The sequence below is a fragment of the Thalassophryne amazonica genome, chromosome 3 (genome assembly GCF_902500255.1).
Source record: "Thalassophryne amazonica chromosome 3, fThaAma1.1, whole genome shotgun sequence".
In the NCBI taxonomy this organism is placed as follows: domain Eukaryota; kingdom Metazoa; phylum Chordata; class Actinopteri; order Batrachoidiformes; family Batrachoididae; genus Thalassophryne; species Thalassophryne amazonica.
Window position 1 is genome coordinate 99,431,922 of NC_047105.1, and position 15,020 is coordinate 99,446,941.

The 15,020-nt window shown below is 39.0% G+C and overlaps 1 protein-coding gene across 1 annotated transcript in view; it reads right to left on the reverse strand.

Annotated features, from left to right (window-relative positions):
- Positions 1-8,821, reverse strand: part of lrig1 (leucine-rich repeats and immunoglobulin-like domains 1) — a 106,886-nt gene extending 98,065 nt beyond the window's left edge. Inside the window, exon 1 of the mRNA XM_034167167.1 lies at positions 8,619-8,821. Coding sequence (XP_034023058.1) covers positions 8,619-8,821 — 203 coding nt within the window. The remainder of the gene's footprint in view (positions 1-8,618) is intronic.
- Between the last annotated feature and the right edge of the window lie 6,199 nt (positions 8,822-15,020).

A 15,020-nucleotide genomic window follows, 5' to 3' on the forward strand; every position in this document is an offset into this window, starting at 1 on the left:
TCTTTTACAAGGGAGACCTGGACAATTATAAAGTTTACAATTCACCTAACCTGCTGACTCTATGTCTAAAATACTTCTAACAGAAACTTCTTTCAGGTCTGTTCTTCTAAATTCTGAGAGAAGCTCCTGTCTTTCTCTGGAATATCTATTACAATACATTAGGCCATCCCTAATCACCAAAACAATGTCCTAAATAAGGTCTTGCAGACTCCTGGATAAACCTGTCACAGAGATCTAGGATCCGGTGACCGTGAGAGATTTTATTTATTTTCATTTATCTCCAGAGATCAAGGATCCAGTGACCAATTTCATATTTATTTACTTTAAGACTCAATAAAATGTTGTTTACATAGAAAACCTGCAACGCCTACTTTTAGTACACAGAAAATTTAGAGGTGGTATTGATAAGGGAATCGACAAAGAATCAGATCAATAAGCGGAATCGATAATGGCATTGATAACAATAAAATCTTATCAATATCCATCCTTAGTCTTCAGTCTGATTTTGCTTGCAGATCTTCCAGCCTTCAGGCTGTATCTACGGTGCACTGTCTAAAGCGGGTATCATATGTGCATTCTACATTCTCGTACAGTGCACGTGATCTGAATGCAAAATTGAGGCACAGGATACAGAGGGGTGGCATTTAGCGTATTTTCTGGACTATAAGTCATGGCAGACTATTACTAACATCATGAAGAAGAAAAAATACATATACATTGCTCCTGTCTCTAAGGCCAGTCGCCCTTGCCGATTTTCAGCCAAGACTGATTCTGTTGTATCTTTTAATTAATTAAATTATTGTTAGTTTCTTTTCTCCTTCTACTGTTTATTCATTGATGATAACCTGTCTCAACTTCCTGAAATTGGTCCAAAAGTCTGAACTATCCAAAAGTGTTTTCAGATTATAAACAAACTGGTCCATGGTTAAGGTTGATCCGGACCAGTTGGACCAAATTTTAGTCCTTTGGCTAGACCGTGGTCCAAGGCAGCTTTCAAACTTGCTATTTTGGTTCACATGAAGCTGACAAAACAAGGTCGGTCTAAAAGTGAAAGTACCCAAAGTATGTGAGCAAAGAGCAGCAACCAAAGCTCCCTGGGGAAGTCTGAAAACTGCCAAAAGACAGATGCAACATTTTGTTTAGAGAACAAATTATTGTCAGCTTCTCCCATTAATAAACCTCAAGTGGATTTATGATTATAGCATGAGTTTCATTCATTCATTTATTTTTTATACCTGATTACTCCATCTAAGGGTCGCTGAAGCCTATTTTAGCAATCATTGGGCGAGGGGTGAAGTCAGGGGTCGAAATACATTTTTTAACCTACTTGCACTGGCGCTAGTAACAAAAAATTACTTGCACCAAAAAAAAGTTACTTGCACAACCAAAAGTCAGTCTTATATCAACCTTAAAACTCTTCCTCTGATGTGTCACACTCTTCATCTCTAGGGAGAGTCTGAGGGGAGAGCAGCAGCAGCGGCAGCAGTAGCAGCGGCAGCAGCACAGCAGTTTTTTTTTCATGTGCGCGCACAAACGAATCGTCCGTGAAGATTATTTTATTTATTAACTACACAGAATATATAATAAAACAAACGGTGACTGGTTTATAATACAATGATGACAGAGTTTGAGGGGAGAGAGAGCCAGGAACCGCAGCGGCAGCCAGTTTTTTTTCTTTTCTTTGAAACTCCCCGGTTGTCAGCTTTCCACAAAAAATAGAACACAGCAACTCACTCCATGTGTGAGAGTCATAAAACGCAGGGAAGACGAAGACAGCACATTGGAAATTGTTTTTTTTTTCCTTTATTCCTTTATTGGTTCATTCTACTGGTGCTTATAGTTGATAAAACTTGGATAAAGTTACTTGCACCAGTGCTAGTGCAGTATAAAATTACGTGCACCGCTCGAATAATACGTGCACAAACTAGCACATGCACGTACTAATTCAACCCCTGGGTGGCGTACACCCAGGACAGTCCACCAGTCTATCACAGGGCTGACACATATAGACAGTCAAACTCATTTATACTCTCACTCACACCTACAGTCTCTTTAGAGTCACAAATTCACTTAACCTGCATTTCTTTGTAAGTGGGAGGAAGCCAAGCCAAAGCACCCAGAGGAAATCCACGCAAATGCAGGGAGAACATGCAGACTAAACACAGAAAAAAGCAGGTTGGAAGTGAACCTGAGACCTTCGTGCTGTGAAGCAACAGGCTAACAATGAAGCCACCATGGTACCGGTCAAGAGTGACTTAACTGTTTGGAAACAGGTGACATTTCTGACGTTGCCTATTCTACAAAGAAATGGTGCACAAAAATGTGCATTTTTGTAATTTTTGCATGGATTTTGTACATATCACATGTATTTTCCCCCGCAAAGCAGAAATGATGTCACCGACACAAGATGGTGGATTTTCAGAAAGAATGTAAAGTGTGGCAAGCCCTCTTTTCTTTATTATTATGGTTAATCTAACCCTAAACCAAATATTAACCAAAATTCAAATTACTTTTCTAAACATCTGAAATGGATTGGATGGTGTGCATGCACACTACAATTCGCAACAAGCACGAAATGTAGCGCTTAACTTAAGAGCAAAAACTTGCACATCCAGAGTTGCCGGCTGCTATTGCACATAAACTCATTCACACAACTGAGCATGTTTATGTGCATTTGTGATTAAAATAAAAATGTGCAGCATAGCATGGTGGATTAGTGGTTAGCACTGTCGCTTCACAGCAAGAAAGTCCTGGGATTGCTTCCCTCCCAGACCCTTCTGTATGGAGTTTGCATGTTTTCCCCGTGTTCGTGTGGGTTCCTTCTGGGCACACCCTAAAAATCAGTCCGCCCTGCCTTGACTGCGCATGCGTCATTTCGGATGCAGCAGCTCGTCTGAGACGGACTCTACAGCCAAAGCGATCAAATGGATTAATGGGATTAGTTAACTAATTATTTTGTAGCGGATTAATCATTTTTGTCCGAGTTAGCTGTTGAAAATGCCTCTAATCACTTTCGGAATCACAGAGGAGTGCTCCAGCTGCTGCTTTTCTCGCGTGCACCGAACGAGGTGGAGAAAGTATTTGGAGCAGTCGAAAAAGGTAATTATTTGTCAGGTTTACATTGTAATGGCTTGATAAAACAGTTGCATGTTCATTCCTTCTTGTGTGCAGCTGTAAAAGAATGTTTACGATAGATTTAACACCTCATTATAATCGTTCAGACGAGCTGCCCTGTGATGCGGTGCGCTGATGCAACTACTCACACTGTTCACTTCTTCTTTACGAGAAGAAGTGAGCTGACGAGCTGCGCGTGCCAACTTATGTACCATCAAGCATCAACACGCAGTTTTGGCGAGTTCACGCAACATTCACAGCCATTTCATGTTTGTTGCACCACTTTGATGCGTGAGAGATTTTCGAACATTTCAATATTGTCTTTGCGCACTTGCACACGGCGGCGCACATCTCACGTTCAGTCTACACTGGTTCACAGCTAGATTACTCACCAGTACGACACACTGCCTACGGGTGCGTGAATCAAAGTCGTGCAAGTGTCAGGGGACCTTATGTTTCCTTTTGCAGAAAATACAACTCATACAATAGCAAAGCCCAATGTGATCAATCACAGCTACTTAAAACTAATCAATAATGCCATATTTTGTAACTGACAAATCACTAGAATTTCAGTCTCACAGTGCAATTAAGATTAAATACACTATGGCAGGGCAATGTATCACATATACGTTTTGGATATACACACTACATTTTGGATATCATTTTTCCCCCAATAAAAAATACTTTAGTTGTTATAAAACACAAATATATTTATCTCTTTCATTATGCTTTACATTCAGATAAGATCTGAAATTACAGCAGTCATGATACTAAGGATGCTAATGACGGAATATACAGGGTGGAACTCGGCCTTGAAAGGTTTAGAAAACCATAAATCTTTGATCATCTTCAGAAAAGGGCACCCTCACTTAGCCATGATAGTTACTTGTTGCATGTATTATACATCAGCGGTAATAAGTCTTTCTGATGAAATAACTGAGTTAGCAAACTGGTCAACACTTGTACATGTAAATTTACATGTACAGGTTTGAATTTGAAATTGAATTAATGAATATTTGCCATGTATGGAAAATATTCATTAATTCAATTTTGACTGACACTTATTCCAATTAAGGGTTATGTTAAAAGTGGAATAAGCCCTGAACAGGACACCAGTCTATTGCAGGGACACATACAGACACATACAATCATACATACAGACACATCCGATCGATCGATCTGTCTATCTATCTATTATAAAGACTAAATATGTTTTGTGTTCAAATTAATGTTATAAATGTATTACCACAGTATTTGGCAATTGTCCCAGTCTCTCATTACATTTCCACAACATGGGGGACAATGTCTATGTATGTATTATAGCACGTACAGTAACACAGTCTTACTGTACAAAAGCAGGTAGCACACGTGTACTAAAATAATTTTCAAACCACAATACCAATTGCAATTTCATCCACTCAAGCAGACAGGACTTGGCCTGAGGTAACTTATAAGGGGATCCCATTCAAGTACAAGTGAAACTGTCCATACTTGTCTCTGGATGTAGTGTAATCATCGACTAATCTGATTCACTTACAGACCCGAGAGGAAAAGCGCTTGTTTCCTTTGAGATAGCTGCCAACATAATGGGCTATCTCAAGTGGTGTGGAAATATGCAACCTAGGTGTTTTCAAAGATAATCCCAAGCCATAAAGCCATTCCCTTTGAAAACAACAAGATTGCGGGTCCTTAAATCTTGACCGCTAAAGTTTGTCCGAGATAACAGAAGTAGACTTGGGAGTCAGATATGGCGCAGAAATATTCAAAGCAGCTATTTCAATGGAACACTTGTCACACTGTAGCTGAGCACTGTTCGCAAAGACAGGAGGAGTACTGTGCGTCTGTGTAACACACATGCAGGATACATAGCAACTGCACTTGGACTTGTCTAAGCAGTGCTTCGAGGCAACGAGGCTAACCCAGCTGCAGTGCAAGCAGTCATGACTTCAGAACAATTTGTTTCCAAGCTGCATTCCTGACTTCCCGGAGGAAATGATACAGCCAATACAGGAACCTGAGAAGCAGTGAAGTCTTCAAGCCTTTGGTCTTTAACCCCAACAACACACACAGAGGATACACATTATCCCTCAAGAAGCCCAGTGATCACTGTGGATCCACATGGGCCAATAAGACACGCCGGCTGTAATGTACACACCAGTAAAAGTGTAATCGGAAGAACTGAGGCTGAAACAATCAATTAATCATTGAACTAATCAACAGAGAAATAATATGCACTGATTATTCAGAATGTTATAAAAAATAAAATCCAAACTGCTTCGAACTTGTCATTAAAATTTGCTCTTTTTCTGTCTTTTCTAATCATTGAAAATACCTTTGAGAAATGGGGTGTTTGTGAAGCATACAAGTAATGTGATGTACTTTTCTGACATTTTATAAACTATATAATTTATCCATTAACACAAAAAAATAATTGATTACTTCAATAATGCAATATTGCCAGTTGCAGCCACAGGAACATCACACACTTGTGTACCTGTAAGTAAAATGTTTTATTCAGCTTGATACACACTGAGGCTCCCTCAAAACTGGGGGTGTTCAACTAAAAAAAAAACACTCCACTTACACTCAGTTTCCGAACAAACTGAGAGAGTTTCACCTGTTGATAGGCCTGTAGAGAGGAAGCTAATTCTTGAATCATGATGAGAACACAAAGTCAGTAATTAGTTAATAGTCATCATAAACCACATTGAAAGAAGCTTGTTTAGTTGTTATGACATGCTTAGGTGCGTGTTTACTCATCCTGAGGGAACAGTTTGCTCAGAGTGCTGCTTTTAAAAGTGAACATTAGAAAAAAATGTTCATTTTGGAATTCTCACACGTCATGCTTGTGCCAAAAGTACAAATAGAATTCAGTGGCTGACCTGACCTGTGTTTACATTAAAAACTCTTTCAAAGGAAGTAAGTTATTTTCCTTTTAAATTAATGAAACAACACTAAACAGTGACTATAATCACACCAGGAAAACCTGAATTAATTAAAGCTTTAAAACCTGAAAGATGAAAAGCATCATTTGAAGTTGCTATCTGTCACTGAATGTATCCTTGAGCCAGGCATTTCACCCCACACTCTAAAAAAGGAAATACGGTCTCAACAAGATTAACTGAGGTAACGATTTGTTATTTCATCTTAGTTATTTCAACTTTCAACTGAGTTAAAGTCACAAGACTTCTCTAGTTAAGCTGAATTAACTTTAACTAAGTAGAAATAACTTTAAAAAAAATCTGTAAATTGTTACATCACTTTTTCCCACTGTCTCAGTGGGGAAAAAGTGATGTAAAAGTGAAGTCATTTTTTAGAGTGTACACTCAGGACACTGAGCCAGTCATGTCTTGTCTGAAATACATTTGACATTATTAGTATGCTAATGCTCAAGATGATGCTATGGATGTTGATGTTCTGATATTGATGTACAGTGAATGAAATATGGTACATTCTAAAAAAGGAACTGCTGTCTCAATGAGAAAACTGATGTAACAATTTGCAGATTTAAGTTATTTCAACTTTCAACTGAGTTAATGGTAGTTAAGATGAAATAACTTTTAAGTTGAAATAACTTTGAAAAATCTATGCAAATTGTTACGTCATTTTCTCGTTGAGACAGTGGTTCATTTTTTAGAGTGCAGCTGGTTGTTGCTCAACATCAGATTACACTTTTCTAAATGTATGTGCATGTGTTGTGCAATTTTAATTACTCATGTTAACTACTTTGAATAAAAGTTAAGTCTATGTAAATTTAATTTTTCTCGTTGAGACAGTGGTTCATTTTTTAGAGTGCAGCTGGTTGTTGCTCAACATCAGATTACACTTTTCTAAATGTATGTGCATGTGTTGTGCAATTTTAATTACTCATGTTAACTACTTTGAATAAAAGTTAAGTCTATGAAAATTTAATTTTTCTCGTTGAGACAGTGGTTCATTTTTTAGAGTGCAGCTGGTTGTTGCTCAACATCAGATTACACTTTTCTAAATGTATGTGCATGTGTTGTGCAATTTTAATTACTCATGTTAACTACTTTGAATAAAAGTTAAGTCTATGTAAATTTAAATTAACACAGAAACCAATTATCAAAGATAATGAAATACACAACAGTGTAAACCCAAAAAAGTGAGGCAAACTCAAAACACTGACGGAACTGTAGACCTCAATTTTTTTTAGGTTTATGTAGTCAGAAATAAGTTAACAGAACTTTAGTTAACTCAAAACTTATTTTGTTATAATAAAGTGAGCTTGGTTCATTTGCGTTAAACCAGCTTCAGTAAGCACAATAATGTAATGTCCTAAACAGTTTAAGCTTGTGTTCTGTGACACAAGGAAGCAGTCAGGTACTGAGCTAGTAACCTTCTGGTTTGGAAACAACCTGTTACTAACCGAGCCAAAGGCACAGATGTTATTATGTTAACATATATTTCAACTATCTTGTTTGTCCGACAAAGACTGAGCCTTTATATAGAAGTTTATTAGATGTTATTTCTGTTTGGATTTACTGAGGCAGACTTGCTGATTATATGCCACAATCAAACAACAAAAGGAAAACACTGTTAAGGACATTTACGGAGGGAAAAAAACTACACTGTTTTGAGACAACGATACAGACAGCAAAGCATATTGGCCTGAAACTGGAAAGTTGGTTGGTCAATCCTCGAGTACTCCTGTATGTCAGATTGTCCTTGAAGAACTCACTACACCCCAATAAACTCAAACCCCAACAACATTAAGCAATAGCACACTCTGTTAAATATGCAATTCTGCCGTGAGTATAGTTTGAACTGTACTTATAATTGCTCAGTTCTATCCATTTGTATACTGAAAATATGAGTTAAATCATTAAGGAACTGTCACCTGTGTTGAATATGCAATTCTTCTTTGAGTATTGCTTGAATACGGTGGTTTTTGCATTTAAAATTGTTAAGTTCTATTAACTTGAATACTGTGCACTGAAACAACTGAAAATGAATAAATAATTGAGGAACAGTGTGTTGAATCTGCAATTCAGCCTCCGGTATTCTTTGAATATCGTAGTTTTTGTACTTGTCTATTAACTTGAACTTGAAACAACTGAATGAGTTGATTTAATCTGTAAATTTTATCTTGCAATCACATGTCCTAACATTAAATATTTAAGTTTGAAAAACTTATTTTTGAGTATGTAAACACTGAGATAGTTGCTACTACCTTTTTTTAAATTCGGCCAATTTATTCAGGTTTACAGTGCTGTTCTGTAACACCAGCCTAGTGTTAAATATTGGTTTCACTGATAAATATTTTTAAGAACACTGAACTTAATGGTGGTGTGGTGTGACACTGGTTTCCAGACTGGGGGGCAGGGACCTCCAGGGGACCTTTGTGGGGTAACAAATGGTCGCAGATAGATTGAGGATTAGTTTGAGTTAATAGGTATAGTGGGTAAAAAAAAAAAAAGAGATACTTTAAACCAACTTGCACGTCTTATTAATATGTTTAATTAGCTTGTTATTGTACTTACAAGGCAACCGTTCGGACTGGAAGGTCCACCGGCACAGCTGTCAGCTCCAGATTACTACAGTCCACTGAACCTTCGCTGCAGGTACAGTTCTGGGCACATGGAAAGTCTGAACTCACTCCGTAAGTGATAAAGAGTTGTGCCGACAAAATTAAATAAAAAACACAGCGAAAAATGTCTCCAAATCGTCCCGGGGGCGCCGCCATTTTGTATCCACTTTTAATAGCGCGGACGTGGAGTTTCTCTCTCTCACACGTCGAATCCACAAAGTGGAAAATTAATTAATTTTCGAACACATTAATCACCAACCTGTGAAATAATAATTACGACAAATAGCTGCGGTGTAGCAACGCGGCTTCCATCCGCATAAGAGTCATTTAGGAGGCGAGTTTCGAGTCCAACTTTGTTCGGTATGCCGTCGGACTTTAAAACGGCACAAACACCATCAGGTCCTCTGGAACTTTCAATTAAGTTCAGGTGGTCACAAAAAAGTTTAAAAAGTGTCTCTGCTCCAAGTGCTCCATTTGTTTCCTTGCTGGTGTATGGGGGGGGGGGGGGGGGGGGAGGGTCCTCAAAATAGCTGTTGATCAGTTTAAATTTCTTTCCCAAAGGAGGATGTCTTAATAACTTAGCAAGACGAATTCTGGCTCTTCATCTTTTTAAGTAAAGTTGAATATGAAGTAGTTGACAAGGCACAAGGGAGAGGAATTGTGAAAAAGTCCGACGCGGATCTCTCAAATCTCAGCCCCGCTCCAGCAGCCGATAATAATCCAAACTCTCCGTTCCATTAGGAGTCATCAGACAGTTTATCAGGTGCAGTCTGTGGTCACAACATGTACACGATCCGATTAATAGCAAAATACAGTGCCCCCTCCTTCCGTCCGTGCACCACCACCATGACTTTTTTCCTTTCTTGACTCACTTTTCCTTTTTGCGTTGGGATCGCTCCGGAGTCCCACGTTGGATGAACAACAGTGAATCGAAGCCCCGCCCATCGTTCGCCGCAATAGGCTATGGAGGTCCGGCGGGCGGGTCATGCTCCGAGCTCATTGGTCGGTCCAGGCTCTTCGGGAATCACGGCGTTCGAAAGCATTTGAGCGGTTGTCGCTCAGCAATTTCTGGCCCCGCCCATGTTTCCCACCCCGGGGTGTGAAACCGCATCATCATCACCGCCCCCCCACCCCACACACGCTCACTGCTGCTTAAAGAGACAGTCACCAAGAGCAAGCGCTATAGTCACGTTATTACTATTGTAATAACGCCATTTTTTTGGGGGGGGGGGGTATATTCAGCGTTCAAATGTCATTAAATTTATAGAAGCCTCACATTATGTTCATTCATTTTTTTTATGTTAGAACTGTAATCTAAGTGGATGGAAAACTTGTAAGTAATAAATCTAAGTTGTAGTAATAAGGCGCAGGACTTCAGTGTGTTCCAAGGGTAAATAAAAAGTCTGCGGCCCTGCTCTCTCGAACAATCTACCTGCATCTATAAGGCAGTCCGACACGGTGGAGACTTTTAAATCAAGACTGAAGACCCACTTTTTTAGACTGTCTTATCGTTAATTCATTATGTTTTTATGTTGGCCGTGGCTACGGGTACAGACCCGTATCTACAGAGACAGTTCTAAAGATACGGAGGGTGTCTTACCGACCAATCAGAATGCGCAAATATGTCCGTACCCGTACCATATGCGGCTAAAGGTCCGGCAAGGCTTCAAAACTCATCCGTACATTGTCCGTATCTTCAGTGAACCTCGGTCCGTACCTTTAGCAGTTCCGCAGAAGATACGGATGTACTTACCCGTAGCCACTTCGTTTTATGTTTGCTTTGTAATTTCTTTTTATTCTACTATGTTTTACCTTTTTACTGTGCCCTTGTCCATTTTAATTCACTTTGTGCTCCTATGAATTGTGTGTCGTGTGAAGTGTCTTGCAGTGACTCTGTCGTGAGATGGTGCTATATAAATTAATAAAATTGAAATTGAAATAGTATTTGATAGTAAGACTTTTTTGAGTGTAGGTTTGGGATTTTTACCCGAGGCCAACATATGACCATAGCTCTCACTGCCTGGAACAATGACATTTAAACAGCTGACCTGAAATGAACCACTGTACATTAAATTGACTTTATTGATAAGTCTGACCGCTTTGAAAATTGATCAAATTACATGTATTTGTATTGAGCTGAGCAATGTTTCCATCGGCCAAAAATGGTGACCAGTCTGTCTGTCTGTGTACAGCATAAGTCCAGTTCTATTACTGCCACAGTCTTCACATTCACAGGGAACATTCTTGGGACACAGACCTTGGACAAGTTCGAAGATGGCTAACTTTGACATACTTTAAGAGGTATTTTGAGAGGTTAAAAACTCACATTCTGTGCGAACCTGTTCTGTTTTGTTTTTGAGTGGCGGGCGTGACAGCCAATCAGAGTAGAGCTGTAATGGCTGGTCTCTCAAAAACCACTTTGTTTTGTGTGTTTATATGCATGTTTCTCATATATTATGTAAAAGCTAGTGAGAAATAAACACTTCTAAAACCTAAAATGCCGTTTTTGGAACCATAACACCTCTTATTTTGAACTTATTTTGCAGATGTTAGCATGGTGACATCACAGGCTGGGCGCTCACAGCAAAATTGTTTTGTTTGTGTGTAAATATATCCTCTTTGTCATATATTATGTAAAAGCTCACGAGAAATAACTACTTCTAAAACCGAAAACGCCGTTTTTGGAAGCAGTGGTGGGCACAGTTCCGTGAATCCGTTAACCGCTAATTATCGAAGCTAACGTTTTCATTAGCAGACTACCTTTCCAGATAACTTTGAAAACCATCAGCGGACCAATTAGCTTTAGTTCCAATAACTTTTAGACCGCTAACATATTTTTGTGGCCATAGTAAATAAAGCTTAACAGTTAAAACATTTAAAAAGTCTGAAATCTAAGATTTTACTGCCTGTTTGTTGCATGTTTTGTAGCAGACAGCCGTGAATGGTAGAGCTGTATCCTCTGCAGGCAGAAGAGAGCTGACGACCAGAAAAAAGGAAGAGGGAGGGGAAAAAGATAATTTATCTTCACACCATACAGACCTGCCGGCATATCACTGGAGTCATGCACAGGCAGACAGTTTTGGCATATGGTTATAATTTTAAACAAACTAATTCCAGACAAGTTATTGAAATCAACATCATGTCTGTCGTGTTACAAAGTGAAAATATCAGCTATATGTTTTAGTTTTAAAGTAATACACTGATTGTGAAGGTTTCAGCGATTAGACACATATGCCACAATACATTACGGGAACATTATTTTCCTTACATAAGTGGTTGGTTGGTCCGCATAACACACAAGTTAATGAAACATGTGGTGGGTTTTACAAATAAATCTGTATTTGTAAATATGTCTTTTTTTCACTTGTAAAAAAAAGGCAATTTGCTATCTACTGGCCAGTAGATGGCAGTGTTCATGGCAGTGTGAACAGCAGTTGCCACTCGCCAATAGCGATGAATCACTTAGCAAACAGAATTGTCAGTTTTCAAACTGCCTACAATTTTTGTGATCTACAAATATTGATTTGCATTTGCATAACTTCCGCTTTTGTCAAAAGCTCATGTGCACGCACACGCAAGCCTCCTGCAGACGCTGTTAAAATGTAAATATTGTTTTGATTGACTCATTCATTGAGAGGCTTTATTGAACATTTACAAATTGTATGTTACACAACAGGACCTTAATACTTAATTAAACAATGGCAAATTATAAAGAACACAAGACTCATATGGCCGAGGATATTTTAGCATTGCGTTATGTATTATTTTGGGAGGACATTCGAATGCCACAGAATTGACCAAGTCAGATTCAAACCCAGAACCTTCTCATTGTAAGGGAACAGTGCTAACCACTAAACCACCATACTGCCCGTCAAATGTAAAACATAAATGTAAAATTACTCTGTGATGAAATATCATTGACAAACAGTATTTGTAATATAATGGCCAAGTGGCTTCTGTGTACGTGTATGTGTGCGTGCGTGCATTTGTATGGCTTCGACCACAGAGAAACTGGGGAGAGCTGACATTTGCTGTTTGGTATGCTTATGTATTTTGGGTCAATGATGAACGATGTGAAAATGGAAAGTTGATAGGACGAATATTTTTTTGAGAAATTAGTGATATTAGCTAACAACAGTGAACAATGGACGTTGTGCTGCAATGAAATATGGGAGTTTGGGGTTTTAAATGTTATTGTGGTTCATCATGTTAGTTTAACAGTGTTGTTAGTGTTATTGATTTATTATTATGTTTTTGTAGTTCAGTTGCTTTAGTCAGGATTAGATGATTTTCATTCAACTTTGTGGAACAGTGCAACACATGTAAGAGCTTTTGTTTAACTGGAGACCCCATGAGCAGAAAACAACACAGATGGAAATTCAAACAGTCTTTATTTATATATATATATAAATACAAATATACAAATACAGATATAAATACAAGTACGTATATGAAAGCTTGACCGTTGCTGTTAGCAGGTAGCAGTTAACATGCAGCAGTTTCCAGGCAGGATGGAGTGGAGATATGGTCAGTAACACAGGCGTGGGTTTGGTACACAGGTAATCAGTTCAATCAACAAACAGTATCCATGAAGGGAGCAGCAAAGAGAGAATTCAGTGAGGTCAGCAAAGGGCAATAAACACTTAAACTTACCACATAGGAAGTCCAATAGATGGCAGGCTAAACTTGGAAGAAACAAGCAGGCATGGAGGTTGGCAACAGAAGATCAGAACGCTCCAAATACAATGCAAGAAACCTGGTTTCCACAAGAGACAATCTGGAGTTATTTTAATGGTTAAATTGTGTTTAATTCTATTGTTTTGGAAAAAACTCATGCTTGTGAACCCGGAAACTGTACGCCCAGGAAGTAAAGCCAGTGACATGCGCTAGGAGCAGTACCACTAAAATAAAAGTATGAGGAGAGAATAGCATGGAGGAGGTATCTCCAGGAGAGTAACAATTTTGCCTTACCGTAAGGCAAAATTGTTATCAGTGTCAGCACCAGTGACGTTAGATGGACTTTTCTAGCCTAGCCATTTAACAACACATCAACACAAATATTTTCCTTCCCGAAAGGAAAACATATCCACAACATGACACAGGTGTGCAATCGAAGACTTTAATCAGATCAGATTTTACTTATTTCTGCACCCCCCCCCCTTTTTTTTTTTTACATCCCATCTATAGTCCATGGGCCAAGCAAGTTTTCGGTACCACTTAAGCTGACAAAACAACACTTAGAATCCAGCCTCAGTGGCCTACACAAAAATGTATGATAACCATCCCAGGGTGGGAGCTGTAGCCAGCTCGGGGTCAATGAAGAATTACACAGAGGTCAAAATGTAAAAATGCTTCAATCATGTTGAAAACTATACTACATTATTTGTCTGATCATAATGATTACAAAAAGGTATAGTTGGACTGTCTATGACTGAATGTTCTGGAGTTATGGGGTAAAAACAGCAAAAAATGGTGACAGGTCAATTTCAGTTTGTACAGGGGTCAAAAGTTAAAGTTACTCCAATTTCAGTAAAAAATGATACAAATTATTGTTTGGGTTAATAGGGTTATAAAAAGGAATTGTTTGCACCATCTGTTATCTTTGGTTATCATGTTACAATGTAAGGGCCCCTTCACACATAACACTATGTTGGGTGAAAGAAGCAGAAACCGGAAGAAAATCCCTGAACAAAAATGAAATGGGGAGCCACGAAACATTCGACCTGCTGTTGGGAGGGACACATGGTTGGACAGACGTGCAGACTTAGCCTCCGCCTAGACGTACACCAGGAAGTACTGAAATGACGTGGATTACTGTTCTCCCTTTGATGTTTTATATGAATTACCTGATGCTCTTGTCTCGTGAGGAGCCAGCCGGCTCCCGTGTCATGAACCATCCCTGGTTCTCAAGACCAGACACCTAAGTGGCTCTACTCTACTCTTTTCTACTCTTCTATTTTACTCTTCCTTTTTAGATATTTAGATATACCTTAGTATACTAGCATAGTTCCACCTTAGAATTGGAATATACCTTACTGAATTTTCATGAACACATGAAAATTCTCGCATCGTGAGCACATCATCCGGCATGGCGTGTCCAGCTCGCAGTGATCCGCTGGTGACCGCGTTGCATGTGTTTTAATTATTACAATGTGGGGAAATCCCGCAGGTACACATGCCTCGCCCTGGCGTCCAGCGTTGCAGTGTGCTGATGCAGCAGTCAGCTGACAGGTGCTGCATGTTCACAGCAAAGCGTATGAGCAAAGCGATCACACATGAATGAGTTCACTCCTTTACCCTTATTTGTGTTTTCTTTTAATCTCCGCTCTTTCTGTCTGTCATGTAAACTATCTGG